The 21,111-nt window shown below is 35.3% G+C and overlaps 1 protein-coding gene across 2 annotated transcripts in view; it reads left to right on the top strand.

Moving 5' to 3' along the window:
• The window catches only part of CTTNBP2 (cortactin binding protein 2), a 77,895-nt gene extending 57,061 nt beyond the window's left edge, over positions 1–20,834 (top strand). For both annotated transcript variants that reach the window (XM_058804953.1, XM_058804954.1), the window contains 14 exons: positions 106–372; positions 1,711–1,806; positions 2,243–2,322; positions 3,378–3,464; positions 3,548–3,647; positions 5,399–5,551; positions 5,828–6,015; positions 8,362–8,540; positions 11,982–12,187; positions 12,416–12,601; positions 14,365–14,425; positions 15,307–15,439; positions 17,481–17,582; positions 19,264–20,834. In XM_058804953.1, coding sequence (XP_058660936.1) covers positions 106–372; positions 1,711–1,806; positions 2,243–2,322; positions 3,378–3,464; positions 3,548–3,647; positions 5,399–5,551; positions 5,828–6,015; positions 8,362–8,540; positions 11,982–12,187; positions 12,416–12,601; positions 14,365–14,425; positions 15,307–15,439; positions 17,481–17,582; positions 19,264–19,422 — 1,997 coding nt within the window. In that variant the 3' untranslated portion in view covers positions 19,423–20,834. The remainder of the gene's footprint in view (positions 1–105; positions 373–1,710; positions 1,807–2,242; positions 2,323–3,377; positions 3,465–3,547; positions 3,648–5,398; positions 5,552–5,827; positions 6,016–8,361; positions 8,541–11,981; positions 12,188–12,415; positions 12,602–14,364; positions 14,426–15,306; positions 15,440–17,480; positions 17,583–19,263) is intronic.
• Positions 20,835–21,111: the final 277 nt, after the last annotated feature.

Below are 21,111 nucleotides of genomic sequence, written 5' to 3'. Positions count from 1 at the left end.
ATTTTGTAGCTTTCCTTTGTAATAATGGATGTTATTGGTTGATAATAATGGGATTATTTTGAGTTTTACAGTTTTTCTCATAGTTGGTGTTTTGTTTTTCAACAGATGCTCTTAATGTACCTGTAAGGATTTCAGTCAGTGGCATTGAAGCAGTCCATTGTGGTGCAGAGGAATTTGATACAATATGTGCTTTAAATATCCGCAAGCAGACGTCATGGGATGATTTTTCAAAAGCAGTGAGTCAGGCAGTGACAAACCATTTCCAAGCAATCGCTTCTGATGGATGGAGGAGCCTGGAAGATCTGTCATTTAATAGTGCTGCAGAATCCAACATTGGCCTCAGTGCAAGCAGTATACTTTCTGTCAAACTAGGTATCAATATTGGTGTTCATGATAAAGCAAAACTTGGGGCTGTTCTTGAATTTGTGAAATCTCCTAAGATAAAAATATCTTTGAATTACTGCATCTTTTAAAGCGTAGACTAAGAAAAACTAATATAAGATATGAAACTTGGAACAGTGCTGTCATGAAAGCATTCCTTACTTTTAGCTGTGTCTATGGAACAATTAATTATGTGCTTTAATATAATCTTGGAGATCACGAGGCCCTATGTTAATTAGTCTTTTAGTACTTCTGGTACTCCAGAGGAGAAATCCATATGTCAGGTGAAACTAAGTTCTCACCCTGAGTGCTGTGTGCAGTTTTGGATGCCACAGTATAAGACAAAGCAATTAGGAAGTGTCCAAAGGAGACATGAGGATGGTGAAGGGCCTTGAGGGGAAGCCGTGAGAGGAGTGGCTGAGGTCACTTGGTCTGTTCAGCCTGGAGGAGACTGAGGAGAGACCTCATTGCAGTTACAGCTTCCTCATGAGGGGAAGAGGAAGGGCAGATACTGATTTCTTCTCTGTAATGACCAGTGACAGGACTTGAGGAAATGGCCTGAAGCTCTGTCAGGGAGGTTTAGGTTGGATATTAGAAAGAGGTTCCTCACCCAGAGGGTGTTTGGGCACTGGAACAGGCTCCCCAGGGCAGTGGTCACAGCACCAGCCAGAGTTCAAGAAGCATTTGAACAATGCTCTCAGGTACATGTGACTCTTGGGATGTCCTGTGCAGAGCCAGGAGTTTGACTTTTATGATCCTTGTGAGTCCCTTTCAACTCAGGATATTCTGTGGTCCTACAAAGCAGTTCAAAGCCTGCATTGTTTCTTTACAGTGCATCCAGAATATACAGTAAATACAGACTGTAAATCACCAACATAGGTAAACAGAACTACTGTTTTACATAACTTCACTTAGAAAGGTACAAAAGAGAAATCTTTAAAATTATGCAAAATTGGCCAAAATGTGATGGTCTTAGTAACAGTTGTATAGGTTTCTGAAAATCCATGTACTTCATCTTAAATCTCCTTCCTTCCTTCACCTTCCCATCAGCAAAACTGAACCCTGGTCACATTAGACTGGGCAAATTATTCTGTTTTACATGTAAAGATTAAAAGGCTAACTGTTTAACTTGTATCTCAACTGGCAGAAGATACTAGTGACTTCAGTTGTATATCAAATGATAGCATGATTTAGTACATCTCACAGGACTGGTTTGTTGGTCAAATTTGTCAGTGTATGCACATAATCTTTGTAAGCAAATGAATATGCTTGAGTATAGGACACTTTATATACATACAAGGAATATCTCTCTTATTTTTTTTTTAACAGGAAACATTACATGGTCAACAGGTCAGATTTTTTCCCAGCCACCATGGGACTTTTTGAAGAACAGTAGAGCTGAGCATATCACAGTGTTTTTGTTTGGTAATTTTCAAGTCATAATTTTTCAGTTTTGAATATTAAGATACTCCATATGAAATACATCATTTGAGAGTCATTTGCTACTGGTTTTGATGTTCATTGTTGCTTGATTCTCAGAGACATCATATCTGTTTAGCTGTTCAACTAGATTTTAAAGTGTCTACAACATTTTCTGGTATTTCTGGGGCAGAAAATATGCTGCACATAAAAGTCTTTCTGCCTTTTTCAGCCATATAGTAGTATATACATTGCTTATGTCATAGATACCCATGAATCTGTGGTGCTAGATAAATGTCTTTCATTTACTCAGCATTTCAATTTGCATAGCCTCTAATTATAAAAGTTAACTGTAGAATACTGCATGAAAATCATATGTCTCAGTCAGACATGCATGTAAACATGAGAAAGTCACCAAAGTCATTTTATGTCTCATTTTAAGGACCTCAAGAAGGCTGTTTAAACAGTGTGACTTATGCATCCATGATCCATCTTCAGACACTTGAGAATTATCTCCGCCTGGTCAGTAATAAGCTTGCTTCTCTCTGCATGCTATTTTTTTTGTTGAAATACTTCTGTAATAGTGTTGACTAAAATTGGGATATTTTTGCTCTGTGAAAGAACATCAAGCCTTCCAAAATATTTAATTGGATGAAAGCTATTTTAAAATAAAGTTCCCCCTAAATTTACCCTTAACTTTAGTCTTGTGAGGGCATTAACTTTCTTCATTAAATAGCTGCTATCTGATTAACTGAATTGCTTAAAAAATATATTAAAAGCTCTCTGATGTCTTAATTGCTTTCCAAATTTATTTTATTCCACTTTTGGAAGGGAAAGTAAATTAGAATAACATTCACATAAGCAATTATTTGAGATGTGAATTTTATTACTAGCTTAGGTAGAAATCTCCAGTAACACACCTTATTTAATACCACAAAATGTAAGAATAATTGAATAATATGAGATAACTTTCATAGATAATTTCTTTTAACATTGCATCAAATCAGAACTAATTTAGAACCTGCTTTGTGCAGCTTTCTGCTGTGTCCTTGGATAGTAAAAATAATATGTTGTCAGGAGAATGTGCCACAGGTTTCTGCTGTATTAAATCATATTTCTGAGAGATTGCAGAGATATGAGTATATTCCCTTACATGAACCCATTTCTACTGCAAATGAAGTCCTCAGTCTCAATCCTTAACTTAGTAGTGACTAAACTGATTATTTTGACATCTTTCTGATGTATATATTTTAATTCAAGATCAAGAAAATATTTGTGATTACTAAATTTATTCTTCCAGATGACTGTTTTAAGTTTTAAAGTCTGTTGTAACAAAATACCTTGCTATGTAGTTTTACAAATTAGGATATAAATTTATCAATATATTTTGAAGATGTTGTATGCAAATAATGTCTACTTTGAAACTAGTATAGTAAGGATTACCAACTCCAGTAGTGCAAATCAAACAGTTTTGTCTTCTAGGTGCTGATTGTGTCATCTAGGTTAAAAAAAATCCAAGTCTGAATTCCAAGAATAATTTATTTATGAAATAAATATTTAAATTTATCCATCTGTAGGTTGAACAATACCGTAATGTCATTTTCCATGGTCCAGAAGGAAGTTTGCAAGATTATATAGCATATCAGATAGCGGCCTGCATGAAGGTATTTGCACAAACATATCAAGTGAATTAGTCCATAAACCAGAGTTTTCACTATTTCACCAAATATATAAATTTTCAACACAGCAAAAGCAAGAGGCTGCAGGATCTACTTGTGAGATTGTTAAAGTGGAAGTGGATGCTGGTTTCTCCAAGGAGCAACTTGCAGAACTGTTCATCAGTAATGGTAAGGTTATTTCAGAAAGACTAGTTTTGGTGATTTGTAGGAAAATTTTTAATGATGCAAAGTAAAGAAATACGTAAAACCATTTTGCATAATGGATGGCATGTTTTAATGGAACCCAGTTTTTCAGGTGCTTGGGGCCAGTTGTCTGAGTCTAAACTGAGGGAGAGCTGAGCACAACAGAGCTCCTAATAAGGAGCTTTTCAAAAGTTCATGCCATTTAAATAAAACGAGTAATTATAAATATTAATTTCTGTCTCATTCTTTTTTCCCTTTGTTTATGATCCTTTAAAAGTTGATGGCTCTGGTTCAGATCTACTGAATCAGAACTGAAGGTCTACTGTGTGTGCTCACGAACAGAAGCAGAGCCATCCTGTCAGGCTGTACAATGCTATGCAGTGCTCTGTTCTGTTTGTTCCTCTACTGCCTGGTGTAACTGCAGTCTGCAGCAGTTTTTTCCTCCAAGGAAATCCTGGTCACAGTTCCCAGGATAGCTTGTGCCAGTCCCACATGTCACTTAAAGTGCCATGGCATTGGTGGGAAAGAAGAGACCATTTAGTCAGAAGTCAGCCAGGCCTTGGTGCTCGGCCTGGAGGCAGGAATGTCACTCGTAGTTTGGTTTGTTTACTGGCCACTGTCTCTTAGGAAAGCTGCTTCTTTTGGATGCTTTATTCTGTGTCAGCAACACACTCTTTTTAATAGTCTGATTTTGCAGTTCAGCATGTTGCTTCTGATTGTGTCTCTCATTTTTCTGCCAGCTTCTTTCCCTACTGTTCTGCTACATCTCCTTTCCTAAGAGAGCATTTCTCCTCTAAATTAATCCATTAGACACAGAGAGGGTACCTGTCCTCCCTCCTTTCAAGCTGTAGCCTCTTAATAAAAGAGGGCAGTAATAGTCAGGAAACCCCAACTAAATAGCAGTGATCAGATACAATCAGTTGCTGTAAGTTTTGCCTTAATTACTAAGTCAATTTCTTCAATGACCTTTGTTAGTACCACCTTCAAAAGGTTGTGAAACAATGCAGGGCACAATATATTCAAGATAAGTGTTTATATTTATGTCCATGTTACAGAAGCATTCACCTGGGATTTAGTGTTGCAAGAACACTTGCAAAGCTGTGTATTTTTTAAGCAATAAGATGTTAAAATCAGGAAAATTAAAGGAAAATATTTAAAATGTTAAAAAATACAGAGATGTCATTTTAATGCCTATTAGGTTCAGCTGATACTAGGTTTGCCTCATACTAGCTCTGATTATTTGAGTGATTCTTAAAGATATTGAAGGAAGTTTGAAGAGAAAACTATTCTACTATCTCATAGAATGATAAAGTCTCTTACAAACGTGGACTATTCTTAAATCTTTTATCACTACATGATATAAAGAGTTCATGTTAAAAGTTTACGCTGTAGTACAGCAAATGATACAAATGTTTGAAGATGTCTTTGGTATCTTTTCTGTTGTATTTATATTCAGTGTACTGAAATTTTTCCTATCTATGAAGATCCTATTACAGATATTTCAGGAATTTATTTTAATCATAGTTTTCAGTTTTTTTCCTTAATATACAGTATAATATTCTTTCTATTGTTTGATTTTATGCTTTCAATTTTAAACTTTGTCTGTCTGGCCTGTAAATAAGTTAAAAAGGAAAAAAAAATTTAAATCTTTCATTGCACTTGTAGCAGTAAATTCTGTATATATAAATAGAAGTAAATTTTCCTAAGTATGCATTAATAGGATTTTTGTATTTCAGCTTGTCTGATCCCAGTGAAACAGCCTCCTGTAAACAAGACAACAATTGTGATTTTAGAAAATCTGGAGAGAGCTTATTTATCTGAATTACTTGGAGATTTTCTAGCACCTCTTGAGAATCGGAGTTCAGAAAATCCCTGCACTATTCAAAGAGGTATTTAAAGAATTTGGTTTGCTGAGATGTTTTTACTACAGTACAGTTTTATTGTAATATATGGCAGAAAGGGAATGGGAGAAAAATGTAATTTGTTCAGTTTTTATATTTTATTGTAAATAGTTGTCCTTAACAAAGATACCATATTTTTTAGCTAATTTATGGTGTTTTGTGGGTTATTTCTCCTTTCTAATTATGTCACTGCTTCTTGCTTCTCTATGAAATAATGTCAAGGCTTTGAGTATTTCAGTTAAGTGTTTTATGGTTCCTTTTTAGCAAATGGAGTTTCTGGTGCTTTTTACTTTCATGAGAACTGCTTTTTACTGGGGACCATTGCCAAGTGCCATCTTCATGGCTCTGACCTGCTGGTGCAGCAGCATTTCCGCTGGGTTCAGCTTCGGTGGGATGGGGAGCCAATGCGAGGCTTGCTTCAGAGGATTTTAAGGAGAAAAGTAATAAACAAGGTAAGAACTCAAATCAGCTTCAGCAGTTATGTTCATCACCAGGTCTGTGAAATATGGATGATGGTAATGCCAAAAGCAGAGCAGATAAGTTGTTTCAGGAAAAGAAGCATTTAATTCTGGGAAGATGCAGGCTGTGTATGTGGAAGTGTTGTGCTTGGTCTCACAGAAAGGTGTATGGTCATGGTTAATTGGCATAAACAGTTGGTTGCCTGTCAGCTGCATGAAACAGCCTTCATTAATTTTTTTCAACATCTTTCATTCTTCTGAGAATTATAGTAAAAATCAGTTTAACAAACATACATAGACTCTTCTATAAAGAATTTATTCTCAATATCTAAAATAAGATAGTCAGATATGTGTTTTGTCTAAGTTTTAAGCAGAAAAATATTTTCTATGATTCTCAGATCAAAAGAGGGGCAAATTATATTATTAGAAAAGTTGTTTTGAGCTAATAGATCTGTTGAAGCTGGAACAAAAGTTCAAAATAAAATAAGGATGGGAAGTCTTTTAAATTCATAAATAAACAAAAATGAGAAATGAAAATAAAGATGTAGGTTAAAGAGGAATAGTGGACTTTCAGAAGTTATTTGGAATACCATTTGTGTGGTAGCAGCTATTACCAACAGTCAGGCACTGTTAGACATTGGCAGAGGGAGTTTAATCAAAACAGCTGCAAAGGAAAATAATCTTGGCAGCAGTTTTGAACAGGCTTAAAAAGGGAGATTGTTCTACGAATAGAAAAAACTGCCAGTAATAAAGAGTCCTGTTATGGAACAACAGACCTACTGTCAGTTTTGAGTGTTCAGCTGGATGTGTCTTGGTTATCCTTGGGGATGTCATCTCCTGTACCCTTTGCCACAATTCTCATCTCTAAAGGCTTACTGATTCAAAGAGATCCTGCAGAGGAAATGTGTGGCATTTGAACATTTCAGCCAGAATAATGAGGAAATTTAGAACCAAAATACAGAATGGAAAAAAAGAACCATGGGAAATCTATGAAACTCTTAATAGACTACTTTTCTTAGATTATATTTTTTAAGTTATGCCTTGTTCATAGTGAAAGGCTGCATCAGACTTACTCTGCCAAACTGGTTTGGCTAGAAGAACTTGCAGCATCAAATAACAGATGTCATTTTCAAGCTATTTTTTGGGGAGCTTGAAAGAAATCCTTAGTCTAATAGGTTAGAATTTGACTATGAATAGACTCCTACCTCTGACTGAAGTTGAACAGAATTTGGGTACTAATCTCATAATGTTTAATTTCTCTCAAGCTTATATGCAGATGGTGGCTATTTGGAGAAAAAAGCCATGTGTCTTCCTGGATCTTCCCTAATTAAATATTGAAATGCCCAGTGTGGTAGCACATTTTTTAAAATACATACATGTGCCATATGTAAACTCAAATGCCAGTTGGTACAGGACTTAAAATAGTGGATTGCAAAGTCAAAAATAGAAGAAAGATTAATCTGTTGTAAAACTCTACAGCAAAGTAGAAACATGTATTGTTAGAACCATGGACTATTTCAAAGATCATTGCTCTGTACTATGATACCTTGTTTATGCTATAAAATTCATGTGTTCAGGTGAAAAGGTCTTTTTTTCTGTTAGTTTGAACCATTAGGTTGTATGGGAACAGTTTTAATGTGTTTCTGCTTTAAGTTCAACTATAGACTCTATCAAGAGGCTCTGGCTTCAGTGCTGTCAGTTACTATCCCTCGTGTATCTTTTAATGCTTCCTTTAATTTAAGCTGTTACAGAGGATAATGCTAGGATTAGGATGATGAAGACTGTAATTTGAGGTCAGAGGAAGCAGGAGATTTTTCTGGCACTAAATAATTTGCCCTTAACAAGGCAGACTAAAAACACACGTCTTAGAGGAAGACATCTTTTTTTCACTGCTACTAGATATAAAATCAATATGGAAATCCATACTGGGCATATGTCTGGATCAGATACTCCTGTTCAGTGCAATTGGGCATTTTTTAATAATGCCTTATTTGCATCATATACATTGCATTGTATATGATACATATCTCTTGTAATCCTAATCTTAAACACTGTAGAAAACCACTGCTACCAAAATTTCTGCCTTCATTTCCCACAAGAAAGTAAAGGCATGTCAGTTGATTGATTAGGATATATATGTTGAAGTGTAGTTGGGAAAATAAGTTTTAATACAGCAAGATGTCAATATATTCTATAAAAAGGTTTGATTTGTTCTTGACTGTTCCTGATCTTTTAATAGCAACACATGCAATAAAAATAGCACCAAGCCTTCCTGGAGTTTCAAGGGAAGTCTTTGCAGTTCTGGTCTTATGCCATGTCAAATATCTTTTCTCCCTGCAGTTCAGAGGCAAAGTGCCTCCTCCATGTGATCCTGTGTGCAAGACCATAGACTGGATTCTGGCTGTTTGGCACCAGCTGAACTCTTGCTTATCACGTCTAGGAGCACCTGAAGCACTTATGGGGCCAAAGCATTTCTTCTCCTGTCCTGTGGTTCCAGGGCACAGCCAAGCAACAGTCAAGTAAGATTTTTGTTTCCTGTTTGATGCTGTTCAGTGCCAACTAGATACTTATCACAAACGTAGTAGTTGTGTTTCTCCCGAAACCCTGCTGACTCAGGAACCTTAAAAAAGCATTTTAATTTAAATTGCTGAAAGGTTTAAACTTCTGTTGGCTATTTAATTACTAGAAGAGCAATTCTAAAGGGCACAAGTGGGAAATGGGTGTCTAATACTGCACCAAAGTCAGTCCTCTTGTGATCTTCCATTTATTTTCTGACACAGAGGTTAAAAGATTCAAGAAAAGTTGGTAGACTCTCCTTTTGAAGTTGTATATAAAGGAAGTTTCAAGAATGATTTCTCACTCTTTTAAATACATGGTATAATTCTAATACATATACATACAGTTTAGAGATATATTATCTTAGTAAGTAGGGCAGTGTGATACAGTGGGTTCAGTGCTGGTCAATAAGTTTAGTTACTTTAGTATATAAGTTTAGTCACACATATGGCTAGCGGGCCAGTAACATTAAAAATATTAAAAAATAATGGAAATTTTGGCTTTTATCGCCTACAATTCCATAAACATCTAATCACATTCCAACTCCAAATGCTAGCAAATTATAAAAGAAATAATTACAGAATTTTAAATTTTATTAATTTCACACTAAGATGTTGTTTGGCTGTGTCAAAGAGGTAATAAGCCTCTAATTAAGATTCAGACTTACTCAGAACTGAAGTATAACATTGATTTCTGGATATGTGACATAACTTTTCTCACCAGTCAGGTCACCCCTTATCTGACCTGTTTCTCTTGTACCACTTTCTGCTGACCCTTTTTCCAGGAGCCTCTGCTTAACACACAAGGGAGGGTGCATTGCTTAGCATGTGCAGAGGCTGTCTCATTTTATGTTCTGTCTGCAGATCTTGATACATTTTGCTTGTTTATTTTCCTTTTTATTCTCAAAAAGTGCAGGTTAGATACTAATCTTCAGAGTAATTATCAAAGTCTAAATGTGGACATAAGATTGGCTTGGAATTGTATGGGTGCTGGGAAATAAAAAAAGAATACAGCATACCATGCATCTATTTCCCATCTTCCTTGTCAGTCATGTCCTCTGAGATATTTTAATAATTTATTTCTTGCAGTGGCATTAATAGAGGACAGAAAAACTATTCTTTAGATATGTTAGTTATACATGTCTGAGTCTGGATTTCTTCTTAACATAACTGTGACTGGGTTTCACAATGCTTTATTTTGAGTACAACCCTAAAATGCCCTTTATTGTATTCATATGCCATCTGACTTCTCATTTTAATGTAGTTTTTGTCCACTAATAAACTATTAAAAAGCACAGCTCCAGTGAGCTCTTACTGGACACTTTTAGTTTAGCAGCATGATGGCTAACAGTGTGGTCATGTAATAAACAGCTTTCAATTAGCAGCTCACTGATTGATTGCTGTTATTTCAGTCTAATTAACCACTCCTTTCCTCTTGCCCCTCCTCTCCACTCTGCTATTCTGCTGCTTTTTGCATTTAGTAAAGCTTCTCTGAGTCAGTCCAATTCATTAGGACAGCAGACAGCTTTCTACAAATTGGGTTCCCTCTGGGCTCAGTGTTAGCATGAGACAGGAGGAAGGAGCAGCAGCAGGGCAGGCAGAGAGAGCGTGTGACAGGAAATTGTTCCCTGCTGTGTGTGTCATGTAGCTTCACCTACTTTGGTGAGAAGAGTGAATAAATGAAGAAAACTTTAACTACAATTTTTCTTGGTTTGGGTTTAGGGAAGTGAAGATGATGTTCCAACAGGAATGACTTTCACTTTGCAGCCCTTTTTGAGGGGCCAGGGGTGTGTTATACCTTTCCTAAGTGTCAGCTATATCAAAGAATGGGGGACTTGATCAAGATGAGCAAAAATTAAAATTGAATTTAAATACAAGGTTGGAATTTTATTTAGAGAGCATGCCCATCCATTGTTAATTAGATTAGAATGGCCTCAATTAGTTTTATCTTTGCAGTGTTCATTCCTGACCATTTATACTGGCAGTATTGTAAAATGTTGAAAGCTTACATAGGCAGAAATTGAAAAGAGAGAGTTCTTTATGACTAAATTACAAGCAATTGTTTATTTTGGTAGCTTAGGTAGCAGAAACAGACTGTAACTATATGGAATAATATCTACAACATTATGCTAAGGAAGCTTCAAGGTCCTTCAAGGACTATCTGCAATCCACATTTTACATCATATTTTAACAAATGTACTAATTATTTTTTAAGTAATGTAACTTTATCAAGCTTATAAAAGCACTTTGAGCATTTATATATCATAAAAGCTCAATCTTATGCTTCACAACTGTCATAAATATGTCTTTCAAATCGCTCATGCATTCTAACTTAAAAAAAATTGGAAAATAAAACCCCAAACAAAACAAAAAGTCATCATAATATTTTATGTGATGGGATGACTTCAGTGTATCAATATATCCAGCAAAATCATCCATTTAAGTCAAACAGACATTTTAGCCTTTGTGTTTTCTGAATGGATTTCTGCAAAGCTGAACACAGCATGATAGTCTATAATTTCTTACAGACCTTTAATATAAACCATCTGACTCAATCTTAGCATCTTCCTCCAGTAACAAGATATAAGAATAAACATAAAGAGTTGGAGTTGATCTAAAAAGATTGTCTCAGTGTTGGTTGTAGATGTGAGCTGAGCCCTAAGTCTGAAATTTCTAGCCTTTATCCCCAGAGAACTCCTAAGTTATGAGAAATAGCATTTATTTTTCCCTAACAAAAATTTTTCACTTCTTTGTTAATACAGCATAATGCTTCTCTCTTAGAAAAGCAAAAGTCCCAGAAGACCCTTTAATCAAATTTTGAATTAAAAAATCAGACCCAGTCTCTAAACCAGACAATCTGGAATATCCACAGCATCCTGGAAACACAGTTCACCATAGATCAAATAAACAAAAGAGGAGTAAAAGCAAGGCAGCTGTTTGAATAGAAATGTCTTGTAAACTGGGCAAGTTTGGAAATGGAAGAACACTGGAAGGGGTACCACCATAAGTGAATACCTCCTTTTTTTCCATGCTGGCAGCACATAGGCTAGGAATTAACACCTGCAAGCATGGAAATTTCTCCATGCACTTTAAAAAAAAATTTGTATATATATGAACATGCATCTTTCTGGGACATATTTTTAGCCTTTAAATGAAAAGGATGTTTTATATTATCTGAATGAGGAAAAGCATTAAGTCTGTGGTAAGTTTGTCAAGGCGAGCTAAAGAAATTTAGATCAAATATTTTAATCTAAAACAATAAGTAAACTCTTCCTTAAATAAAATCAGCCCCTCTCTGAAATGGGATGCTTCTTTAAAATGCAAAATCTGATATGTTACCAAAGTATAAAATCACAGGTTTTGATAATTGCTTTTGAAATTAAAGGATTGGTTTTTGTACCACAGGTGGATGTCCAAGCTATGGAATGCTGTGATAGCTCCCAGAGTACAAGAAGCAATACTCTCCAGAGCATCTGTGAAAAGACCATCTGTACCAGGACAAGCAATAGGCAAAAAAAGTCCTAGCCAAGGGCAACAGGCTGTTGTTAAAGCTGCTCTCAGTATCTTGCTAAATAAAGCTGTTTTGCATGGCTGTCCTCTACCCAGACCAGGTAAGAGTGAACTGTCTGAAAGCCAAGTAGTTGTGCATTGCTTAACTGGGGCTTTTTACTGCTTCCTTCCAATTTTAAAATTTGCACAAAACATAGCTGTGGTTCTGAAGGGAGGTGGTGGGGTTAAAAGTATTTACTGTCATTAAACTAAGTAGTTGTATAATGTATTCCAGGAAGAACCATTTGCAACAGTCAGTTCTTCTTAACACTGTTTTACTTTTGTTTCAGAGCTAGATAATTATATAGCAGATTTTAAGGGAGGAAATTTTCCTTTATCTGTGGCTTCAAGCTACAAAAATTGCAGTAAGAAAAAAGGTGAGAATGCTTCTTGGAGAAAAGTGAGCACAAGTCCTCGCAAAAAGTCAGGCCATTTGTCCTCCCAGTCATGGAATAAGCAGGAGACAAATACTGAAGGTAAATAAAGCTTTTCATTTTCAGTTCTGAAAGTTGTGTGTAGATGCAAATCAAATGTTTCTCCTACATGAATTAAAATTTTTCAATTAAATGACACTTATATTTATGTTCACCAGTAAGACACTGTTTATTTTTTTCCCCCCAGAATTACTTCTTTGTGACTGTGAGGTGTCCTAAGTAAGTTTGGTTGTTCTAATGCCCTTTCTGCTGTCCGATAACGAGGCAGGCATTGGCTCACATGGTGCAATTATAAGCAGTGGTTCCACCTCTGAGTATATCCAGTGTATAGAATTACACTGAATCAGTTTCTTCTCCAATACCAGATGAGAGAAAGCTTCATTACTTTGTTGGTATTCCTTAGATTTGCTCCAAATTTACAGCATACATACTTCTTTGAGTTTCCTTACACTTCCTTTATAACTTCAACACGATTAATACTACTGAGTGAATGCAGCTAGAAATAAATGAATACATTGCTCCCCAGATGATGCATCCCTTTTTCAGTCTTTCTAGAAAAATTGAGTAGAATAATCTAGAAGCCCTGCAGTGAAAGAAAGATCTTCAGGTGTAAATTGAAGATTTTGAATTGATTTTCACTTCAATTGCAAAAAATAAATGTAAATAATTGTGTGTAGTCACAGATACTGTAAGGTTTTCAATCATCTTCAGTATGTTGTTTGATAAAGAGGGCTTTATATAACTGAGTCTGTGCATCTTTATAAATGTGGAAGGTATATTAGTGCTGATGCTTTTGAAAATTCTGTTCACCTCAAGATCATAAGTCATATCATAAGCAGTTTTATTACACAGATAATGTATGGATTATTAGAGACACACATTATTAGAAATAATGATAGATACTATATAATGATATATCGATATATTCAGAAGCAACATTATTCTTCCAAAGGAGACATATTTCTAGAGGGAAAACTTGGTATTATTGTAACTAAATACAATATGAAACAGAAAAACTTCAAGGGGAATAAAACCAAAGTACTTGCTTTCTGAAAATAAAGGTAACTACTTAAGAGGGAAGATTTAGGAAGAGAGAGAAGGCTTATACAGACATACACACACACACATACATTTTAGGAACAGTAAGATTGTAGCCTAAATTACCTCATATACAAAGAACCAAAATACTTGATGCTTGCTACTTTGCAGCATTAAAATGAGCAATTCATTTCTTGTTCAGAAAGAAGTCTGCTTTTTCTGACTGAAACTAATGTCCTGATTGCCAGTTCTCTGTTTGAATTGGGAATTTATCTAATCCTACTGAGAGGATTAGAGAAATAATGAACATGTTGTTGTATTTTGTACCTGAGAATGTTCTTGGAATCCTGTTAATATCTGTGAATATGAGTTATAAATGGAGCAGTCAATTAAGTTTAGTATTCTTCGATTTTGGACTATCAGAATCAAATGCTGTTGCTGTTTCCAGTAAAGGTAAATTATTTAATTTTAAGTTACGAAGAAATTTCTCTTGGGAAGAACCAGTAAGGGTTGTTCAAAAGCCTAACACAGAAACCTCATGTCCTCTCTTTCACAAAAGCTTGACAACTGATCCCCTATTTGCCATTTCAGCAGTTCCTTATGCTACCCTAAACATTTTCAAGGGATGTATTCTGATCTTTGACAGACCCTGTTGATGTAATTAGTTAGTAAATGGGAACACATTTTCCCTGTTTGTCTTAGATTTTAGAATAAAGAAATTAACACACATGGTAACACACTAACAAGTCAATCTCTCTTTTGTGCAGGTATCAAATCTAAGACTGTGTTACAACCAAACTGTAAGAAAAGAGCTTCTCCCACCACAAAGTAAGTTTTAATTTCTGGTATTTGTGACACTTGGCAAAAAATAAAGATGATAGCATTCTGTTGTAAAGCAGCGCACCATAAGTAATAGATCAGTAGTTTTTTGGTAATGTTTCAGTTCCATATCTGAAGAAAGGAAATACTCTTAACTTTTCATTTCTGAGAGGAAATAAAATTTATATACTTTGATATAATTTTAGAATCCATTTCTTTATTTGAAGCCTTGCAGCACTACCTGTCTTTTTATGTAACAAAATAGTCTATGACTTAAGACTCTTATGTAACACTTACTTTGCCTTGAAAAGTTGACTGTATGCTTTTATCAGCTGGCATTATGTTTTAAAATCTCCTCTGGCTATTTCAGCTTGCTGAATGGCAATTCAAGATGGAATAGTACATGCACTTTAGTCCCACTGATACAGAGTTTCCTTGAGAAAGTGTATGAATTAGCTAGAGGGAACTGCATTTGAGACTTCAATCTGAAACCTCAGTTCTACCTTAGTCACAGGCACAGAGAAAATAGAATATTTATGCTTCCAGTACACCAGAGGTTTTTCTAAATGTTTGGAATTATTTCCAAAAAGCAGAGTGGAATGAAATTGCTGCATCTTAAAAAGAGAGGAGTCTGAAAATACTAGAAAGAGGAATCCCTTGTTAGAGTTTCAGAATAGAGAGAATATGTATAGAAAGATCTATTATGAGATAATTATTGACAACTACTGCTGTCAGTTCATCAGATGTTATTTTGGTTTTGTTTGCAGTAGTAAAGGTCATTTGGGAAAAAACTACTATTTTTGAGGTGTCTGTAATATTTATTTTTAAATTCTGTATAATAGCTTAATTTAAATGTTCTCTCTGATTGTTTGTTTGGGTTTTTTAACCAGATCTTCAGAGAAGGATCATTTGAGAACATTAAATCTGGAGCAAAGGCTGTCTGTTGGTTCTGATGATGAAGTAGATCTTGTGCAGGAACTTCAAAGTATGTGTTCCAGCAAATCTGAGCCTGATATAAGCAAGGTAAACACAAGGCTTTTAAATAATTTACTCCATTACCATATTCAGTTGGTTTTTATGTGTTTAAAATAAATTTTTGATTTACAAGCCCTGCTTAAACTGAAGAAAATTATTAAATTATTTGGGAATAAGCCAAAGTCAACTAATATATTATTCATTTGAGGGTAATTGTTCTGGTTTAACATACACTATTTTAAATTACACCTTCACCAGTTTTTCTTGTAAAGATTTTTGCAGTGAAGGATGAAATTTCTATAAAATCATAGAATAGCCTGAGTTGGAAGGGACACACTAGGATCATTGAATCCAACACCTGCCTCTTCACAGGATCACACTGAGAGTTATACCATGTGCCCAAGAGCATTGTCCAAAAGCTTCTTGAACTGTCAGTGACCACTTCCCTGAGAACAGCCATCCCTGCATTACTGTTCCCTTGTTATCTTTGATGGTCTCATTGCTCCCATTGGGAAACTGTTCTGTAGTCTTAAAGACATAGAAAGTTTTCCCTAATATGCATTAAACATTTGGTTTGATACAATCCATCAGCCTTCACAGCACTGGCTCAAAGCTCCTCTGCTCCATAGGCAAAATACAGTTTACTGCCCCAAGCAAGAGAGGGTGGATTGGCCTAGTTCTTTAACAGTGGGAAAAGAGGGTGAAGGATATTTGCAGGGCTCATAGTTTTGGGCTGAATTCTATGTTTTAGATGTTTATGGGGGATATGTTGAGGCTGAGTGTGGAGCTGTGGATCTCTCTCATTTTTTCTTTTATACCGATACCATGCAGCTTTCCCTGTGGCTCAAGCTATTTATTATTTTTCATCTTTCTTCCTAGCACAGCTGATGTGGGTGGCTGTGACAGCAGGCTGTGTTCACACTGGAGCAGCTGTTCCATATCTTTTGAAACATGGATAGAGTCAGTCTTAGGCTATTGTCCAGTTAGGCTGTGCATGACATCCTCTAGGATTTCCCTGAACAGCGCTTCCATTAGTTTTGCTTTTTTAAGTATTCTGTTTATTCTTAGAAGACAACCAAGTTTTTATTAAAGAAAAGAAATATTGTGTTTGGGAAGATTTTTCAACCTGTTTATTGGAACCCTTTATTATAGTGTTTTGTTTTGGGTTGTTTTTCCTAAAGTATTTACAGTACATGCATGAGTCACATGCACCAAGCTAATCACTAGTCAGTTAGCACGGATTTACTGTAGCTATCCTTAAAAGAATGGGATGTGCTTAAAGAAATGGCAACCAACTTAAAATTGTGTTTAATAACATGCAAAGTATAATTGCTTGTTGATGACAATTCAAGGAAATACGGGTTAGATAAGGAAGGAGATAGATGTCAAGTCTTTTGTACAGTTTCCTCACCATGGGTGGAACCATCCTTGGCTGGAATTTCTGTTGTTAATTCCCCAGATGCCTAGTAGAGCCTTGCAGAAATAAGGGTGCTGTTGCATGCTTTCTTTGTGTGATGTAGTTTCAGGATGCCAACAGAATAAGTATTTCTGCTCTTTAATTTGCCCTTTCACTCGAATATATTCCTGTTGCCCTCACTGGATTGGGATTGAATATGTTTGCAGAATTGAATTGGATCAGCTTGCCCCAGGATAAAATACCTAGTTTTCAGTGAGGACAGCATTTTGAGCAGGCTCTTTTATTTTCTGGTCAGGAAAAATAGAAAAAAATGGAAGGAAAAATAGTAGGGAAGAAACATGGCAGGAGAAAGAGAAAAGAATCATTCATTTCTCTGATGTTCCTGGGGGCTGGTTAAAATTTGATGGGATACTGCCCTTAAGCTCCACTGAGAAATGCTAATTTGGAAATGCATGCTTAATCTTCCTCTGTAGTTGATATGAAATCTCCATCTCCCATCTTCTAAAAATGCACTCAAGAGTAAAGAAGAGATATTTTAATTGTTCTTTGGATATTTATGCATTGCATTGTACAGAAACCATGAAAATAAAATCAAGCCTCCAAAAATCAGCAAATTTAAACATAATCACTGTGAATTACTAAAAAAATCACTGTTTTCTTATCTTTCTTTAGATTGCAGATTCTAAGGTTGAGTTACTGATGTTCAGTAAGTCCCAGAACATTCCTGTCTTTTCAGCAAGTGGTACTAACCCAAATAAAACAAGAGCACAAAAGGTAGGTGAAATGAGTTTTACAGTAGGATAGGAAAGGTGGCTTGAGTTTTTCCAAATCTGAATTTCTGACTGGATCCTAAGAATTAGTGCCCTGTTTATTACAAGAAAAAACTGTCATTATTCTTAGGAAACTTGCTAGACTACCATGCCAAGTTTCTTTCATGTGTCTTAATAAAAGCTAAAGATTTATTAAAACAATGGATGTACTTGCTTTCAGTTTTGGCTTTCTACATAAAGCCATCTCCCCAGGCCAAGTATTTTTGACATCACATTGACATTACAAGTTATTTCCATCAGATATGAAGAGAAAAAAAATCTGGGTTTGTTGTTCCCTCTCTATTAATGTCATTCAGTAAGTTTGCAAAAGTATCACTTTCAAAATTCTTTTAAAATTCATCAGATCTGGTTGCTTTGATGTCAGAGCTCTCAGGGGCAAAAATATTGAAAAGACATGATATTACCAAATTTTGTGAATAGCTTTTTTTTAGAGGTATTCAGTTCCTTTTTTTGACCTAACTATTTGCTGAAATATACAGTCATCTTGCTATGTTATATATGTAAATAAACTTCAGTGATTTCAGAGTGGGAAGATAAGATGAATATTATTGGAAGATATAGTAAGTCTATTATCATCTTCTTTTCAGAGATTTTTATTATTGTTTATGGGCACTGCCATCCCTACTAAGTACAAAGATGAAATTATGTCCTGCTTAATTTTCATTCTTTGGAAAATTATGTTTTCTCTGTTGCTACATTTTGTTCCCTTTTCTTTTTTGCTCTTTGTACTTGTGAACATCAAGAGAGCTTCTGAGCTCAATTAATCTTAGCCAGGGCTTAATCTGTGATCTGTGTTCCCTTACAGGCCTTCTGTGTTCCTTTGATATGGGTCTTTTGGAGGCCAATCCTGATGTTTTATCTGATTGCAGTAAATTGTTTTCTAGAGAGACCATTTTCTGCTGATACAGTGAAATTCCTGAAACTAGATTAACTAGCACACCTTAGCATTAAGAGAGCTGACTTTCACAGATCACCAAACATTCTGAATATGAAGGTACCACAAGGATTTTCGAGTCCATGTCTTGAGTGATTGACCCATGCGAGGGCTGAACCCACAACCTTGCTGTAATCAGCACCATGCTCTGACCAGCTGAGCCACTCCCAGGGTCAGATGAGTTAACAGTCTTGCAATCATATTTCTTTATATCCAAATATTCAGAAAGTTAGACTACTGCCTGTAATTTTACTTCAAATCCATAGAACAGTCTCCAGTAAAAGAAATAATTTTAACCCTGCAGATCCACAAGTAGGTGCACTCCTTTTGAATATTTCTCTAAACACATTCAGGCATCCCAAATCAGAGCTTCACACAGCAGTGATGCCTGGATAATCTGCTAAGTTAGTACCAATAAGTCAGTGTACCAGTTCCTACTGTACATTTCTCCTAGTGATTTTTTTCTTTAAAAATTCCTGCTAACAACAGAAGGCATTACTATATTGACTTCCAATAGACAAGTTTAGCTACTTGGGAGGTTTGTATAAAACTTGGTCAAAAGCTTTCATACAGAATTAAAAATAATATTTTTCTGGGAAGATTTTGGCCAAAATGAAGGAAACACAACCCAACCATGTCAAACAGTGATGCTTATTTATACACAAAATGTTTTTTTTTCCTTTATTTCTAGGATGGAATGCGTCCTCTCAGCAGCAGTCGAACTGTAGAAAGCAGCAACAGTAAATCAAAGACAGAGTTGGGTGTTTCAAGAGTTAAATCTTTTCTTCCTGTTCCTAGAAGCAAAGTCACCCAGCCTTCTCAGAATACTAAAAAAAAGCAGCAGCAGTAATACAAGGCAAATAGAGGCAGATAATAACACAAAAGGAGAAATTTGGAATTTGCACAAAAAAGAACAAATAGAAAAATCCAATAAATAAACCTGCCTATCTTACAATTTTTTGTGTTCATACAATCTCTATTGCAAAGAACCAAGTACTTAAATATGTAAATATTTTTTAAAAACAGACTATTACCCTGTAATGTAAAGTTTGTACAGGACCACAGTTTTATTTCTATGTACATCAGCTGGAAATTATATTGATTTAAAGTTCAGAAATGGGCATTTTGCCTCCTCCATAGATGGTTGGGTTTTTTTCTTCTTTTAATATGAAAATTACTTATTTAAATGATAATATTCAGGGGTACCTGCCACAGGATTCTGTTTGTGTATATACTGTACATAAATATATTCTATTAAGTTCACATGTTAACCTGCATTCAGATGAGTTGCACAATATATACAACAATGGCTTAAAGCTATTGTTCATGCATTTTAAAGACGTTTTATCTTCACTTAATGAAAAATTAGTGAATGTGGCAATAACTGAAATGTTTGGAATTGCAGATCGATTACTTTCAGCTACAAGCCATATTAAATACTTTGATTTTGTCATCATCATCTGCCTGCTGAATTGTGATTTTGTTTATCTCAAGCTTCTCTTCATCTAAAATGTACTGAAATTCCTTTATAAATTTCATCTCTTAAAAAAGGAAAGAGATTGAGAAATTAAAATGCAACAGAAGTTATTTTTCTCAGACTCTTACTCTTTGATAGAATTGAAGAAAATGTGATCATTTATTAACTTAGTTTTTCTTGTATACTGTAAAAACTTTTATATGCTTCATTAGTGTTTTAAAAGCATCCAAGACATAAAAGTGTTTTACAGAAACAGATTTTACTGAAAAGGAATTTGAGCAAAAGCTTAACTACAGTATTATCCAAGATAATGTAGTAGCTATGAGTTACTATGTAATTATCAATTTCTGTTGTGGATTTAAGATGTAATTGCTATAAAATGATACTTGAGTTGCAGTTAAAATTAACTCTTTGTCATTTTTCTCTCCGCCACTGAGGTAGATCATGTTCCCATGAGGGACAGTTGCTATGCAGGGCATATTTCCCCAGCCTCTTTCTACAATAGTTGCAGTTACATCCTTGTGAATTGTAGGAGTGTGGAAATGTGCGCTGTCGAGATAGCTCACCTGTTAGGCAGGGGAAAGTGCAGATTTTTCTGGAGATCAGATTTTGATGCCTTCTGCTGGGTTAGTGGGAGATGGTTTGGAGAATTTGGACAGTAATATGCCTCTAATATCCAAAAGAGCATTTTTCTCAAAATAAGCCTGGAGGAGGAAAGGATTAACTGTTTCCTAACACTTTGCTTTTGTATATAAAACAGTTATCCCAGACTCATGTCAATAAAATCTTTGTATGGCATATTGGCTTGCTTTCTCTGAGTTTGTGTGTGTGTGTTGGCTCTATAGATATTGATATTAGAAGCTTATTTCTGAAATAATTTCCTGCACAATATATTTAGAAAGCACCTTGGTTTTAGGCAATTGCTGTTTCACTAAGACTTCAATTTGCTGTGTGATAGGAATGTGTAACCAAATACAGAGCATTTCTCTAGAGACTGATTTTTACTTTATATATTTTTTATTCATTTTTGTGCTGAAAAATGTATGCTGCTTTTGCTGGTGG

This window comes from Ammospiza caudacuta, chromosome 5 (assembly GCF_027887145.1).
Source record: "Ammospiza caudacuta isolate bAmmCau1 chromosome 5, bAmmCau1.pri, whole genome shotgun sequence".
Lineage (NCBI taxonomy): Eukaryota > Metazoa > Chordata > Aves > Passeriformes > Passerellidae > Ammospiza > Ammospiza caudacuta.
Note: the sequence above shows the minus strand (reverse complement) of the source record. Positions and strands in the feature narration are given on the sequence as shown.